The sequence below is a fragment of the Tachysurus vachellii genome, chromosome 3 (genome assembly GCF_030014155.1).
Source record: "Tachysurus vachellii isolate PV-2020 chromosome 3, HZAU_Pvac_v1, whole genome shotgun sequence".
Classification (NCBI taxonomy): domain Eukaryota; kingdom Metazoa; phylum Chordata; class Actinopteri; order Siluriformes; family Bagridae; genus Tachysurus; species Tachysurus vachellii.
The window spans coordinates 1,054,268-1,070,567 of record NC_083462.1 but is presented as its reverse complement, the minus strand read 5'-3'; the positions used below and the strand labels follow the sequence as shown (position 1 = coordinate 1,070,567).

Below are 16,300 nucleotides of genomic sequence, written 5' to 3'. Positions count from 1 at the left end.
TCATTTGTGCTGTAATTTAATAAGTTTTAGATCACTGGCTTTGGCTGATTATGTTTTACTCTCCACGTTTTCTATCTGAAGTCTCAAATTTATCAAATTTGTTCTTGAAGCCTAAGGATTTAGATTTATACTGTGGCACAATATTTGATTTACACTACAACAATCAACAAGAATTTTCTTCATATTCAAATAACTGGACAGTTGACTTTTCATACACTTTTTAACTTTTGATAGTCAGGTGTGACTTGTTTTCTTATGACAAATAATAATATGTAATCAGAATCTTACCTTGTAATATCAACACACACAGTGGAATTAGACACCTCATTGTGTAGGTCTGTGTGAAAAACGTCAATTAATAAACTTACAAATTAAGCAAATACATTTTTTTGGATTAATGCACATTTAAAAAACAAAACCATAATGTTATTAAAAATAATTAAATTATCAATTTCTCTTCAATCATTTTTATTTTTATTTATTTATTTTTTTATCTTGTCACTTTACCTCCCTGCTGGAGAAGTCAGTGCTGAGCCTCATTCTCCCTCTCTCCCTCTCTCTCTCTCTCTCTCTCTCTCTCTCTCTCTCTCGGGGTCTCTCAGACTTCAGCTCAGATGTATCTGTTAGTACTGATGCTACTCCTACTGTAGTTCCCTCTGCAGCAGCTTCCTTGTGCTCCACATCACTTATATACATTTATAAATGAAAGTGGGTGGACTTTGACAAACTAAGGAATCCATAAACAATGTTCTAAACCAGTTTTTAGGTATGTTCACATATTTCCTTCCTTGTATTGGTGCCAAATGTGTTTTTAAGCAAAATTCTTGATATGTTCTGGTAGCCAGCTGTGGTAATTCATGTGAACAATTTATGGACAATTGACTTTTCATATGCTTTTAAACACTCTTTGGATCTTATTCAAGATCTTGTCTGATCTGATTAAATCATAGGTATATAATCAATAATTATGACAAACATTCAGCTTGTCCAGTGTGTGAGCTGCAGGATGTTTACTAATTCTATCTCCATCATTAGAATAAATTTTTCTTGTGATGTTAGTTAGCTGTTAGATGTTAGTTAGCTCTCTGGCAGAGAAGATTTCAGCTTTAAAGGTGTGCATCCAGACACTAGAATAGTGGTGTAATTTCTGTAGGGGAAAATCTGGATGCCTTAGGTGAGTTAGTAACCCTCCAACTCTGGCATTAGAGCCCTCACAGTGGGGCAAATGGATAATGACTTGGTGGCATAGTCACAAAAGCCAAAACTAAGGCTAAGGCTTGCACATGGGAACAACACTCTCTGTTACACGTGCCTAACAAGTTTGCTCTCCTCATTAAAACACCTGCTGGTTAAAGATGACTCCATCTTAAAGCATGTGAAATTAGCTAGGCCTTTAAATGGCTATAGCAGCACTGGTTGGCTGTATTCCAGGAGCCAGGGTGCCGAACATAGCAGGTAATTTTAGGTTCTTAGGCAAGCATAGGTACTAGAAGGTAGTTTTCCACATAGGAACTAACAATACACTCTTTTGTCAGTCAGATATTACTAAGAGTAATAATGTAGAGGTGATGTACAATGCTGTAGTATGCTCTGACCCCATCCCAATGCAGCGTGACGATTTAGCTTACAGCAGCCTATGGTCGTGGGAGCAGACAAGCAGGCTAATCCAACCTTCTGCTAGCTGCATTGAGTCGTCACCCAGGGATCACAATATAGAGACTGTGTCTGTTTCCCGAGCTAAACAAAAAAACCATAAATACTCAAATAATTTGTTTGAGTAGCCTTATTAGCATAAAATTAGATCATAGTTAATAAACAAATTTAATTAAAAGTTAATTTAACGAAGCTTGTCCAACCAGTTACAGTTATATAGATAGATGTGCAGCAGTTATGCTCAGAACTACATAGGAATAATATTTATGAACTGTATCAGTCAGGATTTAGGCCTCGTCACAGCACAGAGACAGTGCTGGTTAAAGTGGTAAATGACCTGTTACTGGTCTCTGATCAGGGTTGTGTCTCTTTGCTAGTATTACTCAATCTTAGTGCAGCTTTTGATACCATTAATGTTTTTTTACTTAATAGGCTAGAACATGTTGTTGGTGTTAAAGGGACAGCTCTCTCCTGGATCAGGTCTTATTCAACTGCTGTTAAATAAGACCAGTTTGTAGATCTAAATGGTAGATCTAAAGTCAGATGTAACACAGCAGCTTAATAAGATTGAAGATTGTGTGAAGGACATCAGACAGTGGACGCTTACTAACTTCCTCCTGATTAACTCTGACACACAGAAGTTCTTGTACCAGGACCACAGACAGACAGAAGTAAGCTTTCTGATTACAGAGTAACTCTGGATGGTCTTTCTATTACATCATGTGCAGCAGTAAATGACCTCGGTGTGATTATTCATACCGGTCTCTCATTTGAAGCTCACATAAATAACACCACAATGTTAGCCTTCTTTCATCTCAGAAATATCACTAAGATAATAAATATGATGTCATCACATGATGCAGAAACACTAGTTCATGCATTTGTTACCTCTAGGTTGGATTATTGTAATGCTTTACTGTCTGGATGTTCCAGTAGGAGCATAAACAAGCTCCAGTTAGTCCAGAACACAGCAGCTAGAGTCCTAACTAGAACCAGAAGATATGAACATATCACCTCTATCTTATCCTCATTGTATTGGCTTCCAGTCAAGTTTCACATTGATTATAAAATACTATTAATAACCTGTAAAGCACTTAATGGTCTCACACCACAGTACCTGAGAGATCTTTCGTTTTTTTATGATCTGTCACTTCGATCAAGGTGCAGGATATTTGTTGGTACCTCAAGTAAAAAAGGCTACAGCAGGAGGCAGAATTTTTTCTTACAGAACTTTGCGCATAATGTACATTGTCCAGATAAACAGTAACATAATTTCAAAATAAAAATTTATTTTGTCTATTTTTTTATTCTAATTCTATATTTCTGTAAAGCCGCTTTGAGACAATGTGAATTGTTAAAAGCGTGATACAAATAAATTGAATTGAATTGAATCATGTACAGTATTCTGTTCATCGCAGTACTGCCTTTTTACCCTTACAGTTTATTATTAACTGGTGTCCTTATAGCCATATTCATCTCTGAGCAAATCAGCTGAAGACTCTGTGCCATATATAGCTATATAGATATATAGCTATTATATACAGCATGAATACAGACTTACAGACTACAGTGAGTGTAACCGTTTCACTACTGATGCGATTTTAATATATTATTTATCTTACTCGTATCATCTCAGGGATTTTTTTTCTTGCACTTTCACCTATAACCTGTTCACTAGGAGCCTTCAGCTACACACAACCATCTGTAAAGCCGCTTTGTGACAACATGTAGTGATAAAAACACTTTATATAGAGTATCAGTGTCAGTTCAGGCAGGCCACATAGTTAAGCTCGGCTATCAGCTGATGTCAATTTTCTAACCCCACCCATCAGCTGATCTGATTCCTAAGCACGCTATTGGTCCCTTTCAAACAGGGCGCCCTATTTAAATGCTTTTTTCAGTCTGTCTGCTTGGCTGTTTCCTCTGCATTGCTGCACCCCACCTCCTCCCCTAGCTCCTCCTTGACACTTTGTGTTTACGCTTTCTGTTGTCACTGATGCAGGCTCTGTTCTAAATGGGGGATTTTGTCTTGCTGCTTTCCCAGTTAAATGGGAGATTGTCCCCAGAAGCTGCTGCTGTTCCCTGACTAGCTTTCATGGAAAAATGTACCGCCAAATGTAAATTCTATAAGCTTGCAAATAAAAAATTTAAATATGTCAAAGAATTGTCTTTATTTTGACTCAAGTGGTCCTGACTGAACTATTTATCCTAACATTATTATCCCTTCTTTGGTCCTAAGACACAGAAATTAGGTTTTTCTATTTATTTTACTTACTGTGTGTTTACTTTAGATCAATCTACACTTATTTGATGAAGCTAAAACATTTGCAGTTATGGTTTGAGGAGGAAAATGTACTCTTCATCATCATCATCATCACAGTCAGCTGAACACGGAGGACTCCATGTAATAACTACTGATTCTTAAATGTTACTAATATTTAAATTGCTTACTGAAAATCATATAATTTGCATCTGAATATAATGTTTATGGCACCATTTGATTCCTGTTTATTAATTTTTCTTACTTTAAACCAAAAAGGCTTAACTTACTAAACAATTTCATCACTTTCTGAATGTTCTTTTCGTTGTTTTTTGTGTTTTATTTATTGATTTTCTAAAAGCATCTATACTAATGCAGACTGAGTTCCTGTCATTGCATTGAGCAGTGTACAGTTCAGAGTAAAAGAGAAGCAGCTCATAGATAGTATGATAGGTAGCTCATAGGAGCTAGTGGTTGACCTGAGGAGGTATAAGGCACTTATGACCCCTGTTTCCATCCACAGGGTCTCTGTGGACATGGTGGAGAATTAAAAATACCTGGGAGTTAATAAACTGGGCCGTACTAATAACTCTGAAGCCATGTATCCCGAGGAGGAGGACCCGCTTTGGAAGAAGCCTGATTCCCTCAGTAATTAAGTACCTTAACAACAGACATCGCTGAGTGTTATATTGAATGTTTCTTGACATGTGTGTATTATGACTGTTTATGTTTATGTTGTGTGTGTCAAACAAGTGCAGTGTTGTGGAAAAGAATTTCCCCTTTGGGGACAATAAAGTATAAAGTATGTACAAGAATGGCTAGAGCTGTCTTTACTTTCTGAGGAGGCTGAGGTCCTTCATCTGCAAGATGATGCAGAAGTTGTTCTAAGAGTCTGTGGTAGCCAGTGCTATCTTTTTTGCTGTTGCATGCTGGGGCAGCGGACTGAATGTAGCTGATGCCAACAGATTGAACAAACACATCCGTAAGGCCGGTGATGTTGTGGGAAAGTAGCTGGACTTTCTGACTTTAGTGTCAGAAAGAAGGATATTATTAGATATTCACCATCTCAGACAACATCTTCCACCCACTCTATGATGTCCTGGACAGATATGGGAGTAAAGGAGTGATGTCCTGGACAGATAAAGGAGTGATGTCCTGGATAGATAAAGGAGTAAAGGACTGATGTCCTGGACAGATAAAGGAGTGATGTCCTGGACAGATAAAGAAAGAAATCTTTCTTACCTGTGTCCATCAGACTTTATAACTCATCAGTACAACATATTTCACTGTGCAACAATACACCTTTACCTGTATAGTTATTTAAATCTTTTGTATATATTATCTTAGTGTATGTAAATCTTATTCTTTTATCTTTTTATATAGAATTCTATTTATATATTCTTATTTTGGTGACTTGGAGCTGTGATAACAAACCCAATTCCCCCATGGGATTAATAAAGTATTTCTGAATCTTATTAGATAAACTGTGTGGTATACGTATGTCTAAAACACACAGTTGTACAGAATGTCTCTGTGTAGCTTTGCAGTTTCCCTTTACTGGAACCAAAGAGACAAAACCTGTTCCAGCATTACAATGTCTCTGTGCAAAGTAAGATGTGTATAGATAACATCAATCATTCTATTGTGGCTCATAAGACTTTAATTATCACCTGACTAAATTAATCTGATTACATCAAAACCCTGCCCTGGAGTCACTGCACCATCAGGTTTGGTTACATGTTTAACATGCAAGAAAGAGAAATGAAAGAGAGATGGAAAAGATAGACAAGAATCTGAGTACAAAAAATTTAATTTTTTACTTCCTGATATTCAAATCTAGATGCGTTAAGCACTTAGAACTTACTTAGAACTTAATTGAACCTAATTTTAGGTGAGTATTAGAACAGATTAAAATAAATTAAAATAAATATCACATAATATTTGGTTGCAAATCCTTTAATTGCATCAAAACTGAGCACAACACACACACATCATCTGTATGGACTGCACAGACCTACATCAAACACACACTGACACATCAAACTGTTTACATGCTGCTTTGCACACTTTTCTGCTGTTTTGCACAAACAGTCCAATATTTCAGTTGTTTGCTGTTTTTGCACAATTCTATATATTATCCCAAGGACCTGCTGCTAAGAAACTGTGTTTATTCTAATGTTACTGCACGAAATATTGTTTGAACATTCAGTATTCACACACAGTATTTAAACTGGTCGGTCGGCACTGTTTCTGTTACTGTTTATTGTCTTTTGTGTATAGTATTTTTTGTACTTTTTGTATTGTCTTGTATTTTTTGTCTGCACTGTCTTTTGTCCTGCACTGTCTTTTGTCCTGCACTGTCTTTTGTCCTGCACTGTCTTGTCTCTCTTGTTTGTCTTGTCCTGCACTGTTTGCACCAGGTAGCACAGTTGCACTTTATGTATCTAGGACTAACTTACTAAGTCCTTATAGCTCTGTCTGTGTTTTATGTAGCTCCCTGATCCTGGAGAACCGTTGTCTCATGTCACTGTGTACTGTAACAGCTATATATGGTTGTAATGACAATAAAAGCTTCTTGACTTCGACTGAGATTCAATGACACCAAACTGCAGCTTTCTTCTTCTGTGAAGTTTTTCCCTGCTTTTTTCCGCATCACTTTTTCAGTTATTGTAGTCGTCCCCTTTTACGGAGGTGAAATGATCCACAGTTTAAGGTTCAGTTCTGCTAATTGACTTGTTCTGTCCAAAACCACCTTCTTTCCCCCGATCCTAGGTTTAGCTGCAGTGTGATTCAGACCGTTGTCTTGCTGCATACTGAAGATCCTCCTGATTAGATTAGTTGCATTTCTTTGTAAATGATCAGAATGTTTCTGTAAACTTCTGAATTCATTCTGTAGCTACCACCATGAGCTCCATCATCAGTGAAAATTAGTGAGAAAGTTCCAGAAGCAGCCATGAAGCCCAAGCCATGACACCACCATAACTATGTTTTATAGATGAGATCATATGTTCTGGATCATGAACAGATCCTTACTTTCTACACACTTTGTCCTTTCAGCACTTTGGTTCCTCTTGGTTACCTAACCTTCTCATCTCTGTACACTTCCCATCTGGTCTTACTCATGAGAAGTTTGTATCTTCTGCTATGGCCTCAATATTTCTCTGAGTCTTATTCCAGCGGTGGATTGCGAGACCTTCACTCTGATCTGTGGAGGCTGTTGTTGATGTCACCTGCTTTTGTTTCTGGGGTTTTCTTCACAGCTCTCACAACGTTTCTGTCATCAGAATCTGTTGTTTTTCTCAGCCACTCGGTTCACTGTTTTACTGTAAGTACACTAATGATTTCATAGTTTTTCAGAACATTACAGATTTGTATATTGGCTCTGTTCAGAGTTGGACTCAAACCAAGAGGAAACATTCAGTAATTAATGGTATAAAGAATCAGTGCACACACCTGAGCAGCAAAATACACCTGTCAGTCACAACATAATTTTATTAGCATCTGAAAATTTGGTTCAAACTCAAGGTGCCATGTTTTACACATTTGATTAAAATGTGTAAAATATGTAAATATTAATAGAAAAACTCTTAAATTCTAATCTTATATCAGATCTTTTGTTCTGTGTAGAAGAACCAAAAAACTGACATTGTTGATCTGATACTTTCAGAAGGGAATGTACACCATCCCAACCTGTCTGGGTACATACTTTACAGGCCAGAAGGAATTAGTGACTGTTCAAATTAGTAACTATTTAAATTAGTGACTGTTTAAATTAGTGAATGTTGAAACATTTACAGAAACTTGTTATATGTTTAAATGAGATCAGAAGATATTCTTTTCACATGTTGAGCAGGAATCAGACTTTGTGTTCTTTCCATTGTGTGCTGTTGTTTTTCAGTGAGCTGTCTGCAGAAGGCAGGTGTGTTAATGTTTTATAGACACATTTCATATATTAAATGTTAAATTTACAAAAGAATAAAATTGAAATAAAATATTCCTTAAAATGCCCTTTAAAATTTTAAAAGTAAACTGAGTTCTAATTAGTGTTATTAAATGTATTAAAAAAGATTTTTCCCACTTTTTTAAATCAGGTTTTCATAGTTGAAATGTTTAAAGGTTTAATATAATTTTACACTTTAGATAATTTGGTGATATTTAATTATTTGCCGTTGAACATTTGATCGATATTTAATCTGCACAGAATTTATATCACATCTATTTATATATTGCATGTGTATGACATACTGACTGTGTGGAATTAATGATTTTAGGTCTCTGTGAAAGCAATTTGCTATTGCTTTCACCCTTCACACTGCTCTCTCCCAAATGGAAAATAAGAACACCTATGTGCGAATGCTGTTTGTGGACTACAGCTCAGCATTTAATACTATAGTGCCTGCCACACTTGTTACGAAGTTCCAGACTCTGGGACTAAACAGATCTCTGTGCAGCTGGATTCTGGACTTCCTGACAGGCAGAAGTCAGGTGGTAAGAATGGGCAGCAACACTTCATCCCCACTGACCCTCAACACTGGTGCTCCTCAGGGCTGTGTTCTCAGCCCACTCCTGTACTCCCTGTACACACATGACTGTGCAGCCACACACAGCTCCAACGTCATCGTCAAATTCGCTGATGACACAACGGTGATAGGCCTGATGGTGTCAGGAGAACCACCTCTCACTCAACATTGACAAGACCAAGGAGCTGGTAGTGGATTTTCAGTGGATCGAGTTCCATAATCCATCGTCCCCTCCTTCCTGTTGGGTCGTTTTCAATAGACATACGCCACAGAGCTAACAGGGGCCGATGGTCTGTGATAATGGTAAAAGAAGAAAGTCCAATGTAATGTCTGAATTCCCTTACCACCCACACTGGCCCACAGCTCCCAATCAAAAGTGGACCACCGTCTCTGTGTGGAGTTCAACGCCCGGCTGGCATAGGCGACAACATGCTCCAAGCCGTCTCTATCCTGGGCGAGCACAGCACCGACAGCCAGATTGGCAGAATCACTATAGGCTCAGATGACAACACCCTTTTCAGAAAATTAAAAGATTCGTCACATTCAGTAGACCACACAAAGGGCACATTCTTACCAACAAGCTGGTTCAGTGGAGCGGCATATTTTGAAAAGTCTCTGACAATGCGTCTGTAATATGAACAGAGTCCCACAAACGCTCTGACCTCAGATGGGGATTGGGGAACTGGCCAGTTCCAAACCTTCTCCATGTTACTAGGATCAGGCTGGAGTCCTTTCTGAGAAATAACATGACCTAGAAAAATTACATCATCTCTCGCAAGGTGGCACTTTTTCAGATTTAGTTTCAAGCCGGCAGACTGAATTCTTGAAAACACTTCCTGTAAGCTCGACAAGTGTTTGTCAAACGTTTTGTTGTAAATCAGAATATCATCCAAATATACCATGCAGACATCCCATGGGAGAGTTTGAGAGGCCCATTGGCATGGATCGCCACTGATAGAGTCCTTGTCCCATCGTAAATGCTGTTTTTTTCTCTGTCTTCCTCAGCAATCTCTACCTGCCAGTACCAATTAGAAAAGTCCAAAGTACTGAACCACACCGCACCTGCCAACGCCTCCAATGTATCATCTACACAAGGTAGGGGGTGAGAGTCTTTCCCTGTCATGCTATTTAAGCATCTGTAGTCAATACAGAAACACCAGGCACCACATTTCTTTTTAACTAACACCACTGGTGATGCCCAGGGGCTGCAGCTCTCCTCAATAACACCATCTGCCAAGAGACCCACCACTTGTCTCTCTATTTCCATACGTTTCTCAGGGGACAAGCGATATGGGCGCTGTTTGATAGGAGCCTGCTCGTCTGTTCTGATGTGATGTTTGATCAGTTTGCATTTTCCCGAATTTTTCCCAGAGGAGCTAAAGATGTCATTGAATTTTAGCAGCAATGCAGAAAGTGCCATTCTTTCAAACTCCCAAATTGGTGACTCATGCAGTGATACCGGGGTGTCAGTCCCATTGTTGATGTTGCAGCTACATCGACCGGAGCCAGAAGCAACTGAATATCAGCGCCATCAACAGAGTAAAACTAGCCCAGGTGCATACCTTGTTTTAATGAAATGTCTTGTCCAGTAGGATTTAAAATCTGAGCATTTGTTAGTCCATTTTTAACCGTGGTTACTGTATGAGCCACAACCAATTTGGACGGATCTGCCACATTAGGCTCCAAATAGCCATCAAAGTCCTTAAACATTTGAGCCACATAAGGTGAAGAAACTCTAACAGGTACAACTGACTCACTGAGAGGAGGTAAGGAAATTGTGGTTGCCAGGGACACATTGCAGCATAAGGGAACAAAGTCTTTGCTGGTAAGGAGAGGAACAGAAATGCCCCACAATTGTAACTTTGCCCGGTTGAGGTCCAGTAAGGCATGATTCTTCAACAGAAAGTCCCACCCCAACAGCACCGTCTGAGTGGTTTCTCTCCCCACATGAAATACGTGTTGCCATGACTCAGTTCCCAGTTGAAATGTCATTGATATAGTGCCCAACGTATCCAGCATCTGACCATTCACGGCACAAGCTGTCACATAATCCTTCTTCAGTGGGCGATTGTGCAGTGATGGGATGGACATGCGAAAAACTGCACTAATGAGAGACACGCTGGAACCAGAGTCCACCAAAATTTGAACCTCCATGCCTTCAATTACTCCCCTCACATATGACACAATCATTTTACATTTTACATTTACAGCATTTGGCAGACATCCTTATCCAGAGTGACGTACATAAGTGCTTAAATCTCTAACATTGAATACATTAGTTCTGGCTCACTAGGTTACATACTTAAGATACCACGAGTTTAAAACATTTGTTCAAAGTTACAATGAAAAAGTGTCAAGTATTTTTTTTTTGCAAAAGACAAGGAAAGAAGTGCTAGTTGAAGTGTTTCCTGAATAAGTAGGTCTTCAATCGCCGCTTGAAAATACCCAGTGACTCAGCTGTCCAGACCTCTAGGGGAAGTTCATTCCAGCACCTTGGTGCCAGAACAGAGAGTCAACAAAGAGTCTTGTAGTATACTTGCCTCTTACCCTGAGAGATGGTGGAACCAGTCGAGCAGTGCTGGTAGATACTGTAGGAGGGTGCGGGGTGCAGTGCGATGAGTGATGAGGGCTTTGAGGTAAGAGGGAGCTGGTCCATTTTTGGCTTTGTAGGCCAGCATCATGACCCTCACGACCAGACTGTGTAACAGTTTCTTCCCACAAGCCAGCAGACTTCTCAATAACTGAACTGTACTGCACTGAGCACAACATACACACACATCATCTGTATGGACTGCATAGACCCTCACAAAACACACACACTGACACATCATACTGTTTATATGCTGCTTACAATCCAGCAAACTGTTTACATGCTGTTTTGCTCACCTTTTCTGCTGTTTTTGCACAAACTGTCCCAACATTTCAGCCGTTTTTGCACATATTGTAGAATATCTCAGCCATTTCGCACATACTATACAATATTTCAAACTTTTGCTGTTTTTTGCACAATTCTATATATTATCCCAAGGACCTGCTGCTAAGAAACTGTGTTCATTCTAATGTTACTGCACGAAATATTGTTTGAACATTCAGTATTCACATACAGTATTAACACTGGTCGGTCGGCGCTGTTTCTGTTACTGTTTACTATTTATTGTCTTTTGTGTATTGCATTTTTTGTACTTTTTGTATTGTCTTGTAACTTTGTGTCTGCACTGTCTCTTGTCCTGCACTGTCTTTTGTCCTGCACTGTCTTTTGTCCTGCACTGTCTTGTCTGTCTTGTTTGTCTTGTCCTGCACTGTTTGCACCAGGTTGCACAGTTGCACTTTATGTGGCTAAGACTACTTACAAGTCTTTAGCCCTGTCTTTGTTTTATGTAGCACCCTGATCCTGGAGAAACGTTGTCTCATTTCACTATGTACTGCAACAGCTATATATGGTTGAAATGACAATAAAAGCTTCTTGATTGACTTGACTTGACACTACTTGACTTGATCAGTGTTTTGAATCTGATGCATGCAGCTACAGGAAGCCAGTGGAGGGATCGCAGCAGCGGGGTGGTATGCGAGAACTTTGATAGGTTGAAACCAAGCCGGGCAGCTGCATTTTGGATCATTTGCAGAGGACTGATTGCGTTCATAGGTAGACCTGACAGCAGTGCGTTGCAGTAATCCAGTCTAGAAATGACAAGAGACTGAACAAGTACCTGAGCAGCCTGTGTGGACAAAAATGGACGAATCCTTCTAATGTTGTAGAGAAGAAACCGATATGAGCGAGTCACATTAGCAACATAAGAGGAAAAGGACAGTTGATTGTCCATGGTTACCCCAAGGTTGCGAGCTGTGGAGGGGAGATGAGATTGTTGTGCAGGAATATAGCAAGGTCATGACCTGGGGATGAATCACCTGGGATGAACAGCAGTTCAGTTTTGTTAGGATTGAGCTTTAACTGATTTGTAGTGGCAATAGTTAACATTTTTTCTGATTTGTTAATGTGTTTCGTGCACCGATTCTGACAACCCGGAAGCGGTAGGTATAGTTTGTGAAGGGAAACTTACCGATCATTGGACAAGACAACTGTCATTAAAGATATACAGGTGAATGAAAGGTGTCTCGTCCGATGATGGTAAGTTTCCATTCACAAACTATACCTACCTCTTCCGGGCTGTCTGGCTTGTTAATGTGTTTTCGGATTTGTTAATGTGTTTTTGGATTTGTTAATGTGTTTTGGCATTTGTTAATTTGTTTTAGGATTTGTTAATTTGTTTTCGGATTTGTTAATGTGTATTAGGATTTGTTAATTTAGTTTTAGGATTGTCACGAACGCGGGATAAAAAACGGACCCAAATGCAGGACAGCTTAACAAAAAACAGGATTTATTAACAAAAAAACCACTAAACAGAACAGGGACAAACCAGACAAGGACAACAGAGGATTCCGCGCTGCACAAGGCAACGCGGCTCAATTAAATAATACAAATTATCATGACACATGAGGGACAGGTGTGCAGAGGCGGGGAGGAAAAGACAAGGGCGGGGCAGACACGTGCACAAGGAACATAAACAAAAGGCACATGGCCAAAGTCCAGGCAGAGTCCTGACAGTACCCCCCCTCGAGGCGTGGCTCCCGACGTGCCAATCCATCCAAACAGTCCCGACGGGTCCGGGAGGGAGGAGCAAGGCACATGGCGAGGCAGGTGGGGGGAGCAAGGCACACGGCGAGGCAGGTGGGGGGAGCAAGGCACAAGGCGGCGCAGCCAGAGTGGCCGAGCGACGTCCACAGCCGAGCAGGAGGGCCGAGCAACGTCCACAGCCAAACAGGAGGGCCGAGCGACGTCCACAGCCGAACAGGAGGGCCGAGCGACGTCCACAGCCGAACAGGAGGGGCCAAGCACAACCCCCGATGTACTGCAGCCAGACCCACCTCTCGGGAACCAGGAAAAGGGGAGGGAGGGCAGGGAAAAAAATCCTCCACAAAACAGAGAAAAAAACAAAACAAAAAACAGTAAAATCCAAGGGCAAAACACGGGCCTGCAACACCCCCCGCGGACAGGAAGTGGGGTGGCGTCCTCCACGGAAACCGGAAGTGAAGCGACGCCCCCCACCGGACAGGTGCGGGGCGATGTCACAGGACACTGAAAGAACAAAACAAAACTCGGGCTGGTGACATGGCCTGCAACCAGGAAGTGAGGCGGCGCCCCCCGCGGAGAAACCGGAAGCGGAGCGGCGTCCCCCATCGGAAAAATGCGGACCGATGTCACCAAAACCCACGAAGTCCAGGGGAAAAAAAAAATCCAATGAAAAAAAAAAATGCTCCCAATATCGGCCAGTCCAAGCTGCAGCTGTCCTGCTGGGTCCTGATCTGGCGGAATCCTCTGTCACGAACGCGGGATAAAAACGGACCCAAATGCAGGACAGCTTAAAAAAACATAATTTATTAACAAAAAACCACTAAACAGAACAGGGACAAACCAGACAAGGACAACAGAGGATTCCGCGCTGCACAAGGCAACGCGGCTCAATTAAATAATACAAATCATCATGACACATGAGGGACAGGTGTGCAGAGGCGGGGCGGAAAAGACAAGGGCGGGGCAGACATGTGCACAAGGAACATAAACAAAAGGCACATGGCCAAAGTCCAGGCAGAGTCCTGACAAGGATTTGTTAATTTGTTTTCAGATTTGTTAATGTGTTTTGGCATTTGTTAATTTGTTTTAGGATTTGTTAATTTGTTTTAGGATTTGTTAACTTGTTTTCGGATTTGTTAATGTGTTTTCGGATTTGTTAATGTGTTTTCGGATTTGTTAATTTGTTTTCGGATTTGTAAATGTTTTTGGATTTGTTAATTTGTTTTGCACTTCTCGGCCACCGTAGAATTAAAATGTTTCATTTTTCACTAACCACGCAACATTTTTTTCTCAAAAACATAATCATGTACACACATGCTGCTCACATATTATTGTAGTCCAGTTTGTGCTGATTACAGTGATATTAGACTTTAGCCATTTATATCTTTATAAGCAACTGAAAAAAGCACAAATGTCAGGGTATGACAAAACTTCTCCAGGCCCTAAAAATACCCTTAGACCTCAGAGGGTTAAGTTGGCGTGTTTGCACACAGAGCTTCAGACACAACTTGTTTTATGTTTATGATCTGTAAAGCTGCTATGAGACAATGTCAATTGTGAAAAGCTCTGTACAAATACATTTGAATTGAATTGAATTAAAAACCTAATGATGTGTTCAATTAAATATGTAATTACAATGTTTTCTGAACGTTAATGTGCTTTACCTGTATGTTTTATTTTAGGCATCCCCATATAAGCATCCACTGCTGAAAGCACTATACACGTTAAATTGAATTGAATATTTTGTGCTGTTTACATGATCAGTATATGGCTAGAATAACAATAAAGTCTAATCTAAATTTAATATTTTCTTTTGTTCTTGCAGATTGGTGAACAGTTCTGGACTGAACATTGTTTACAACACTGTGAGTGTTTAGGATCCAATAACTTGCACTGCATCTCCACCCCCTGCTCTTCCACTGAGGAGTGTGTGATCAGGAATGGTAGACTTGGCTGCTACAGTCAAATGTCAACTTGCATGGTCACAGGAGATCCACATCATTATACCTTTGATGGGGCAGTGGCCCACTTTCAGGTTAGAACTGATTGATGGTACTATTACATTCATGAAATGGCAGCATGGCAGTGCAGCGGGTACAGTGTGGAGTTTCTTTCTTACATTTATTCCATTTGGCAGACGCACTCACCAAACGTATGAAAGTGCTTTGAAGTCTATCAAAGAATACATCTAGACTGATTCACTAGGTTACAGACTTTGAAAACCATCAACCTAAAACTCTGTCAGGACAACCAAACAGGGAGAATAAGCATGTTTATTTATTTCAGGGAAGAGTTAGATCTTTACTTGTCTCAGCTGTTCAGACATCTAGGGTTTCATTCCACCAGATAGGTGCCAGGACAGAAGAGTTTCAATGTATGTTGAGGCACAGTGTGAGTCTACCAGGAGTGATAAGAGCTAAGAGGGAGCTGGTCTGTTTTTACTTTATGTATGCAAGCATGAAAAGAAGCAGGAAAAGATAAGTTGAGTGTCATCAGCATAGGAGTTTTAAAAGACCCCATGTGAGGATATAACTTTGCAAAGAGAGTGAGTATAGAGGGACAAAATCAGAGGACTAAGTACTGAACCTTGTGGTGCTCCCCTTCATGTTACCTGATAGGAGCAAACTTCCATGTAGGAAGCAAACCATTCCCATGTTTATCCATTAATTCCAACATTCCTGATGGTGGACAAGATGTCACGGACGCGGGATAAAAACGGACCCAAATGCAGGACAGCTTAACAAAAACAGGTTTTATTAACTAAAAAAATACGAAACAGAACAAAAACAACACCAGACGAAGACAATAGAGAATTCTGCACTGCAAAAGGCAACGTGGATCAAATAAATAGACAAGACAATCAGAAACATGAGGAACAGGTGTGCAGAAATAGGCAGGAAGAGACAAGGGCGGGGCAGACACGTGAACACAGAACATAAACAAAAAGGCACATGGCCAAAGTCCGGGCAGAGTCCTGACAGTACCCCCCCCTCGAGGCGCGGCTCCCGACGTGCCAATCTGTCCTGACAGTTCCGACGGGTCCGGGAGGGGGAAGCAAGGCACATGGCGAGGCAGGTGGGGGGAGCAAGGCACACGGCGAGGCAAGTGGGAGGAGCAAGGCACACGGCGAGGCAGGTGGGGGGAGCAAGGCACACGGCGAGGCAGGTGGGGGGAGCAAGGCACATGGCAAGGCAGATGGGGGGAGCAAGGCACACGGCGGCGTAGCCAGAGGGGCCG

General features: G+C 40.7%; 1 protein-coding gene across 47 annotated transcripts in view; it reads right to left on the bottom strand.

Moving 5' to 3' along the window:
• LOC132842461 (alpha-tectorin-like) overlaps positions 1-649 on the bottom strand; it is a 40,458-nt gene extending 39,809 nt beyond the window's left edge. For all 47 annotated transcript variants that reach the window (XM_060865130.1, XM_060865138.1, XM_060865136.1 and 44 more), the window contains exons 1-2: positions 508-649; positions 289-337 (exon numbers count right to left, since the gene is read on the bottom strand). In XM_060865130.1, the coding sequence (XP_060721113.1) occupies positions 289-337; positions 508-540 (82 nt within the window). In that variant the 5' untranslated portion in view covers positions 541-649. The remainder of the gene's footprint in view (positions 1-288; positions 338-507) is intronic.
• Between the last annotated feature and the right edge of the window lie 15,651 nt (positions 650-16,300).